General features: G+C 58.1%; 2 protein-coding genes across 2 annotated transcripts in view; one reads left to right on the top strand and one right to left on the bottom strand.

Annotated features, from left to right (window-relative positions):
* IFT46 (intraflagellar transport 46) overlaps positions 1-118 on the bottom strand; it is a 4459-nt gene extending 4341 nt beyond the window's left edge. The window contains exon 1 of the mRNA XM_015413684.1: positions 47-118. Coding sequence (XP_015269170.1) covers positions 47-118 — 72 coding nt within the window. The remainder of the gene's footprint in view (positions 1-46) is intronic.
* Positions 80-5623, top strand: ARCN1 (archain 1). The gene is made up of 9 exons (XM_015413719.1): positions 80-338; positions 1414-1593; positions 1809-2014; positions 2289-2453; positions 2850-3015; positions 3455-3566; positions 3695-3803; positions 3953-4157; positions 4645-5623. Exons 1-9 carry the CDS (start codon positions 141-143, stop codon positions 4732-4734), a joined length of 1431 nt encoding a protein of 476 aa, XP_015269205.1. The 5' UTR covers positions 80-140; the 3' UTR covers positions 4735-5623.
* Positions 5624-8396: the final 2773 nt, after the last annotated feature.

Raw genomic sequence — 8396 nt, 5'->3', positions numbered from 1 at the left:
CGGGAGGGAGGGGGCCGGGCCGGGGCTGGCGGTGTGGCCGCCTGACTCTCCCTCCCTCCCTCCCCCGGGGGCAGGTGCTGCTGGCGGCCGCCGTGTGCACGAAGGCGGGCAAGGCCATCGTCTCGCGGCAGTTCGTGGAGATGACGCGGACGCGCATCGAGGGGCTCCTGGCCGCCTTCCCCAAGCTGATGAACACGGGCAAGCAGCACACCTTCGTGGAGACGGAGAGCGTCCGCTACGTCTACCAGCCCATGGAGAAGCTCTACATGGTCCTCATCACCACCAAGAACAGCAACATCCTCGAGGACCTCGAGACCCTCCGCCTCTTCTCACGGGTGGTGAGCCAGCCCCCCCCCCGCGGGGGCCCGGGGCGGTGGGGGGGGGGCGGGCGCCGTCCATCCATCCATCCATCCATCCTCCTGGGTTCCCTGCATGGCACTCCCAAGCTCTTCTCTCCAACACTCCCGTTCATATGTGCCCAGCAGCTGGCTCCTCCAGGCTTATCCAGACGGCTACCCCCTGCTTCTCCTCTTGCTGAGTGCTTACAGCACTCTATGGTCACGCTAGCTCAATGAAGTCGTTTAGGTGGGGAGAGTAGCTGGTCTAAGGTTACTCAGCAGCCTTCCGCGGCAGAGGGGGCCTCTGAACCTGGGCCAACCCAGACCATCGCTAGGCATTAGTGGCTGTGTGGCACTGTAGGACCTGACGTTTTGCCAGCAACTGTGACTGGTGTCCTCAAAGGTGTAACTCAGAAAGCGGGAGTACTCTCTGTGTCAGGGCATAGAGAGTACTCCCAATTTCTGAATTATACCTCTGATGATGCCAGTCACAGTTACTGTACCACCACCGGAGGAAAGAAGTCAGTAGAAGCCGTGCCGACAAGCAACAAGCTGTCCCAGAACGTCCCTCCACTGGGTGCTGTTAGGACAGTCCCCACCCCTGCATATATATGTGGCCTTAGGTAAGGGATAACAGTTAACTGTAGAGCCGCTCAGAGACCCCCTGTGGGGGGTTTGAGCGGGGTAGCAAGTCGAAAGTTAAATAAATAAAATAAAATAAACGTCAGGTCCTACAATGCCAAGACCACGGCCACCCAGCTTGGAAAATCTACAGCAACTAATGAACTCCGGCTGTGAAAGCCTTCGATGACACATAGCTAGACACTCTGTGCCGGCTCCCGTTGAAACAGTTGGGTATTACCTGAAGGTTCCCATGCGTTTGCAAAGGCAGCTTCACGCAGAGGCCATTTCGGTTGTCCAATCTGTGGATTACACTAGTATACCTGTTAAACATTATGTTTTCTGAGATGTCATTAATTTCACTGTGGGAAAAGGTGGAGTAAAAAGAAAGGAAGATATAAACGTTCGCTCTTTCATTTTCTCAAGAAGTGTTTCATTTCTTGATTCCATTCAGATACCTGAATACTGCAGAGCATTGGAAGAGAATGAGATTTCTGATCACTGCTTTGATCTAATCTTTGCCTTTGATGAGATAGTTGCCCTCGGGTACCGGGAGAACGTCAACCTGGCCCAGATCCGCACCTTCACAGAGATGGATTCGCACGAGGAGAAGGTCTTCAGAGCTGTCCGTGAGGTGAACACAAGACCTTCCCAAGTCTGCTGTGTTCCATTTACACCGGCGCTTTCCTCTGTAGGGTCTCTGATCCCCTGTGTGCTGGTCGTCCAGGCTGGACTGCGCGGATCACTGCTCTGGTCCAGGAGGATCGACATGGTTAGGGGATCAGGGGCCTTAATTTGTTGCACTGCATGTACCTTTAAGAACTGATAGTATACGCCATTCTTCCTTAGACACAAGAACGTGAGGCTAAGGCTGAAATGCGTCGAAAAGCCAAGGAGTTGCAACAGGCACGCAGGGATGCCGAGCGACGGGGCACGAAAGCGCCTGGCTTCGGTGGCTTTGGGAGTACAGCTCTGTCAGGAGGCACCACGGCTGCCATGATCACAGACACCATAGTTGAGACAGAGAAACCAAAAGTGACTCCTACACCAACCAGGTCAGCTTTGTTGTCGTGCGCGTCTGGGTAGTTTTTTTCTTCGGCGGGGGGGTATACCTGGAGGTGTCAAACTGGGGTGTGTTGTGTGGGCAGTGAAGGGAACATCTGTTTCTGAGCTGCGGTTTGTGTTAGCCGATCTCTTCAGATGCAAACGCCTTGGGGCTCTGCCTCTGCCGGAGGGGCCTCAGGGGCTCTGCTTGTGTGCTCTGCTCAGAGGAGCCCTGTGGGTGACTGATGTGATTGTTAAACTAAGAGCCTCACACTTCTTTGTTAGGCCGTCTGGATCAAACAAGGCACTCAAGCTGGGCGCCAAAGGGAAAGAAGTTGATAACTTTGTGGACAAGTTAAAATCAGAAGGAGAAAACATAATAACCTCTTCAGTAGGCAAGCGATCCTCTGAAGCAGCCACAGTGTTTGCTCCGCCCGTAAATACGGAGAGGTAAGTGGAAGACGGTTGTGCCTTTGGGAAGTCTGTTGTGTGCTTCTGGGCGACGGTGGGGGCATCCTCCAGCCCCATCTGTCAGTTTTTGTTTTTCTTCCCTAAGCACGTGTCTTCCAGCAGGGATTGTTTCTGATTTTTGCCTAATTCTATGCAGAGCGATGTTTGGGTATGTAGATCTTGGCTTTTAGAATGAGATGATTTGTGTTGTGGAGAAAGCTGGATTGCAGACAAACTGATGCCATGATGAGGATTGTAAGTGTAGGTACTAGTTGATAGTGCCCCAGGGCAGTAGCCAGGAGTCCCCTGGGGTTGACTGGTGCCTTCCAGGTTGGTGGAGCTTGCCTTCGTAGAGAACAGAGATGCACAGCCCTTGTGTTGCTGTCCTTTCTCCAGTGTGCACATGAAAATCGAGGAGAAAATCTCACTGACTTGTGGCCGTGATGGGGGACTGCAGAACATGGAGCTACACGGCATGATTATGCTGCGGATCCAGGATGAAAAGTTTGCCCGCATTCGGATCCATGTGGAGAATGAGGACAAGAAGGGTGTGCAGCTGCAGGTATGACTGGCCTGGCTGTTGCCAGCGTGGAGGCACTGAGAGCCACTATGGTTTCCGCTGCAGGCAACGGCTTGACACCCGTCCCGAGCACAGGGCCCTGGCTGTTTGCCCCCAGGTTGCCAGGAGCGGAGCCAGAGTTAGATCCATGGTCTTTGGCCGGCGGGTGGATTGGTTAGTGCTCGTGTGCACCAGAGAGGAGGGAAGAATGTGCCTCTTTGTAGCCTTACTCTCGTCTTACAAAAGTGGTTAGAGCACCAGGTTGGTGGTGGTTGCCGGCGGCTCCCAGAGGAGGTGTCTCCTGGGCCTGGCTTGGTGGCCCCTGCTTGGTGTCCAGAAGCCATCGAGCTGATTATGGGAAGCCCAGAGATGACAGAAGGCTTTTGACTCCTTGCTCTGGGGCTTCTGGGACGGATGGCTTCCCTTTCGTTCTTCCTTTCAGACTCACCCCAATGTTGACAAGAAGCTTTTTACTACCGAGTCCTTGATTGGCTTGAAGAACCCTGAGAAGTGGCGGCTGCAGACCACGGAAGAGTCCTTCATTCCGTTGACGAGTGAGTGCCGCTGGGGCTGCCCGGGGGATCTCCTTGAGCAGATAGAGAGGGGGGGGAGTTGGGCAGAGTCTCCCTTTTGGAGTGTGTCACAGGTGAGTCACTCGCGTGCCTGTGTCTTTTTGCCTTAGTTAACTGCTGGCCGTCTGAGAGCGGCAGTGGCTGCGATGTCAACATCGAGTATGAGCTGCAGGAGGACAGCCTGGAGCTGAACGACGTGGTGATCGCGATTCCTTTGCCGTGAGTCTTGTGGACCTCTTGGGCCCCCACTAGGGTGCCAGTCTGCTCCCCCTCCCCAGCCCGCTGACCCCTGGCTCCGGGCCATATGCGCTTCCCGATGCACGGGGCGGGGGGTGTGATCTGGGAGTCACCTGTGGCCTCTGATGCAGGTCGGGCGTGGGCACGCCAGTGATCAGAGAAATCGACGGCGAGTATCGCCACGATAGCCGGAGGAACCTCCTCGAGTGGTGTCTGCCTGTGATTGATGCCAAAAACAAGAGCGGCAGCCTGGAGTTCAGCATCGCTGGGCAGCCCAACGACTTCTTCCCTGTGCGCCTCTCCTTCCTCTCCAAGAAGAACTACTGCAGCATCCAGGTGAGGCCGGAGGCCTGCCCACCCCCCCACCCCACCCCCCGGGCAGCCGTTCTCTCCATTTTGGAAGTTGGGGGGGGGGGTTCCGGGAAGCCAGGAGCAGTCTTGTCTGGAGTCAGACCGTTTTTCTATCTAGCTCAGGAGCAGTAACCTCAAGGTCTTGGCAACTGGTTCCTGTGCCTGGGAATTCTTTTATTTGAAAGTGGCAAAAGTCAGACAGAGGCCTTTGGGCTGGCAAGGCCCGTGCTGAGTGGAGGGCGCCATCTCGACCTGCTTTGGGTTGTCAGGACACGTAGCAGGGCACAAAGCTTGCATTGGGCCTTCACCCCCATCTCGTGGCACTTCTCGAGACCAGCTCTCTGGCACTGGCGGGAGTCTCCTCCACGTCAGCAAATGGTGCCCCGTGGTCTTGGCCCACAGTGTGCCCGCGTGAGCTGTTCTGGCGTTGTGCTTCATCCCAGCTCACCCTGCGCCCTTCTCCTCTCTGCAGGTTACCAAAGTGACCCAGGTAGATGGGAACACCCCCGTGAGGTTCTCCACCGAGACCACCTTCCTCGTGGACAAGTACGAGATCCTGTAGCCTTCTCTACAACGAAGCGGCACGGAAGACTTTGAGGCTGGGGCTTCTGGGAATGGGCCGCAGCTCTTTCCGTGGCCGGGGACTCTTGACATGTTAGTTTTCCCGCTTACATTTTCAAAGTCAGAGCCAGGGAGGGAGGGAGGGAGAGGCTGCTTGCTTCTCTGGCATCGCCCCCTTCGCCCTGGGCCTTGGCACACTCCTCCCCGTGGCAGGTCTCTTCCCCCATCCACTCCTTGGCATCTCTTGTGCTGCTCGGGGGGAAGAGAGAGAGTGGCTGTCCCACCCCATCCCGGACCTGTGGCCAAGCTCTGAGACGGCAGTGAGGCAGAGCACCGCGACTGGCTGCTGCCGTTTTCTTCCCTTGCGCAGCTGAGCCCTTGCCAGGGAATCGGGGGCGGGGGGGGGAGAGCAGCAGCATAGGCAGCTCTGTTCCTGTTCTGGGCTTTGGCTTGAAGACTCTTCCGTGGCTCTGGGGAAGCTGCCTCCTGTTGAACGGAGCAAAATGCAATCTGAACTGCCGGGGCGGGGGGCTCAGACTCCCCGTGGGAGGGAAGGGCGGCAGTCTCGTGAGGCCCCGTTTGCATGCTGAAGAAGTCACCAGCCTCTCCCACGCTGCTGGGTTGCAGAGGAGACCCTTTTCAGAGTGTCCTGGGTGAAGGTGGGGGAGGGGTGCCCTGTCCTGTAGGTTGTAGCTGTGAATCCTCTCGACCCGCCCGTGTGCCCGCCTTGTCAGTCTGATTTTTAAAAGGGGAGCAAGTGCCATCACCCAACGAGGCTTTCGTTCTGTCCTTAGGTAACAGGGGCAGGGGTGATATTTAAAGGAGGTTTTGTAACCCTGTAAAACAATGACTTAGGAAATAACACATTCCGATGTACACAGAGACTCCCAGCCCCCTTGATCAAATAAAGAGTATTCTAAAAGGCTGCGTCTGGGGTTGGTGGCGGGCGGGGGGGGGGAGATTATTATGCGAATGCTGTGGAAGAGCCCGTGGGCTGGTGGGGAAAGAGGTTTGTCTGCATCTGTCTCTCAGCTGAACGTGGCGGCTCCAGGAAGCTGCCCTGGGCACTGGGTGGGTTGCACTCTTCTCCCCCACAGGGACCCCGTCAGAAAGGTCTCTCTGGCCAACGACACACACTCCTTTTGAGCAGGGCTGGGCACCCTGAGCATCTCAGGCTTTTTGGAACGGATCCTTCCACAAATATCTTCTTGAAAGTCCCTGGGAGGAGAAGAGGTTGGGCTGTAACTTTTGGCCCCACTTCCCAAAAAACTACACTTTGCGGCACCCAATGAAGTTGATGGGCAGTAGAGAGGCAACAGATAAAATAAATACCACTTCATTCCACAAGGAATTAAATTGTGGAATTCACAGTCCCCAGAGGTAGAGGTGGCCAGTAGTTTAGCAGGCTGAGGGGGGATTCCAGGGCCCCAGCCGACCCTCCCGCTCCCCAAGTAGCAGCAGACTTCTCCATGCCCATTGTTGGGGGCGGGTGGCAGGATTGTGTCCATTCGGCTGCCCTCTGAGTGAGCCTGCCTGGTTGGGGGGGGGGGGGGGGGGGGGGGGGGGAAGGGGGGGGGGGGGGGGGGGCGGGATGGTGGCCAAGTGGCAGAGTTGCTTCTGGTACAGATCTGGTGGGAACTCCCCTGTGGCCGCTGGGGATGTTATGGAGCTTTTGGCACATGCCTGGTGGCAGTGGATTTGGGCAAGTGTATGTTGTGGAAGCTCGGAGTGGCAAAGAGGTCATGGAGGGTGAGAGGAAGCCGCAGGGGACAGTGGACAGCACAGAGTGCATTTTGCCATTCTGGTGTGGGGTGGTGGGCTCCTCCCTCTTCCCCTTGGCCTTGGGGTCTGTCTTGAGTTGCAGGCGAAGACTCGCTGCTGCTCCGCCCACCTCGCCCGTCCAGTATGGCAGCACGTCCTTTGGGTGCACTGGGCCACCCCACAGCTCCTGGCACCCAGGTGCCTTCCGACTGCAGTAGCCCACCCCAGTGAGCCCTGCCGAGCCTCCCCTGCAGCTTGCAGGGCCAGAGGGGGGCTGGCCCGGCGGGCTTGGAGTCCCGCACTTGCCATTCTCTGGACCAGGATGCTGGTAGCTGGATGGGGGCCCCGGCCTTGTGGCTGCAGCTGCTGACCTGTCCCAGTCTGAGAGGTGCTTGCTGGGCCTGCAATGGAGGAGCACAGCAGTTCTTTGGGAGGGGCGGGCCAGGCTTGGCTGCGTTTCTCTCAAAAGGCGGCCAGGGAAGGAAATAAATGATAGGTTTTTGGGTTGTTATTTTTTACTTATTTAGTCCGCTTACACTCAAGGCAGCGGCACCTGTTGTCCTCCCGCCCTCTGTTTTGTCCTTGCAATAGCCCTGAGAGTGGGTAGCCAGCCCAAGGGCACACAGCAAGCTTATGGGGCAGGGGGTGTCCCTGGTCTGCTCTGCTCCTGCAACCACCACGCCTCACTAGCTGTGTCAGGCTGGTCTCTGTGAGCTCCTCGGCTTGACCTGGGTCTGTGTCCCGTGCATCTTCCAAAGCACTTGTGTGGGGGGGGGTGCTCCCCCATCTGGGGCCCTCCAGAGGTGGCTCTGGCCTGCACCTTGCCTAGAAGTCCCTCGGAGTCCGAGTCCCGTGTGCACGCATGGCAACGCAGATTCTGTTGGAATGGAGAGTGCCAGGGTGGGTGGGGTGCAGATGCTGGCAGGACGGCTGCATCCAGACTGCAGGAAATGGGGATGCAGGTGTGTACAGGGCCTCTGGGGGATCCTCTGCTGCAGTAGGGACGTTGACATTAAAGATCAGCCCCTGCTTAGCGTTGGGGCAGTGTACTCCCCCTGCTGGTGTCCTGGTGCAAATCTCTCTGCCTGCGGGTGTGTGCTGCTAAGTCACTTCTGACTTGGCAACCTGGTGAATTGATGTTCTCCAAGACGCCCTGTCCCTTCATCACTTTGCTCAGACTGCAGGCCCTCCTGTTATCCTGGAGGCCCTCTCTTTTCCTATCATGAGACCAGATTTGGAGCCCAGTGGGACACCGTTAAGACCAACACAGGTTGGTTCAAGGTAGGAGCCTCAGTGTACACCCGCCCTTGCTCAAATGCACTGGAAAGGAAGCTAGATGTCGGCCTTCTCGATACAGCTTCCTTTCCGGTGCGGGGTGCACGCGGAGGCTCCTACCTTGAACAAGCCGTTGTTGTTGTTGTTGTTAAGGGTGCCCCGCTGAGCGCTCGCTGCGTTCTGCCGCTGCTGCAGCCTACCACCTGGGGCTCTTCCCTGGCGAGACTGGCCTTCCCGGGGGAGGGAAGGAAGGAGGCCGGCCTCTCGGCGGCCAGGGGGCGCTCCGGCGCCACGTGCTCTGCAGCCCGCGCCTTTGTCTCCGCGGCGCTCGTCACTCTCTGTCCCCTGCGGGGCCGCGGGCGGGCGCTTCTGCTCCCCTGACTCCGGAGGGCGGCGCGCGGGCAGGGGAATCCCTCTCGGGCCCGGCAGCTGTGCGGGGAGGGGCTGGGGGGGGAGGCGGGTCCGCTTCCCTCCACCCGGGAAGCAGCAGGCCGGCAGTGGCCAAGCCGCCCTCCCGCGCCGCCCTCGCCCTCCTTCCAGGGGCCGGCAGGTGGCGCCGACTGGGCAGCCTCGGGTGGGGGGGGCGGGCGCCGGCAGAGTGGTCTCCAGCCCGCCCCCGGGGTGGGC

Source organism: Gekko japonicus, unplaced genomic scaffold (assembly GCF_001447785.1).
Source record: "Gekko japonicus isolate JY-2015 unplaced genomic scaffold, Gekko_japonicus_V1.1 scaffold1159, whole genome shotgun sequence".
Taxonomy (NCBI): domain Eukaryota; kingdom Metazoa; phylum Chordata; class Lepidosauria; order Squamata; family Gekkonidae; genus Gekko; species Gekko japonicus.
This window is presented reverse-complemented; position numbering and strand designations above follow the sequence as displayed.

Coding starts and splice junctions, on each gene's coding strand:
- ARCN1 (XM_015413719.1), top strand. CDS start 141: ATGACGCGGACGCGCATCGAGGGGCTCCTGGCCGCCTTCCCCAAGCTG. Junction 2,015..2,288: donor GTGACTCCTACACCAACCAG/GTCAGCTTTGTT, acceptor CTTCTTTGTTAG/GCCGTCTGGATCAAACAAGG. Junction 3,016..3,454: donor AGAAGGGTGTGCAGCTGCAG/GTATGACTGGCC, acceptor TCTTCCTTTCAG/ACTCACCCCAATGTTGACAA.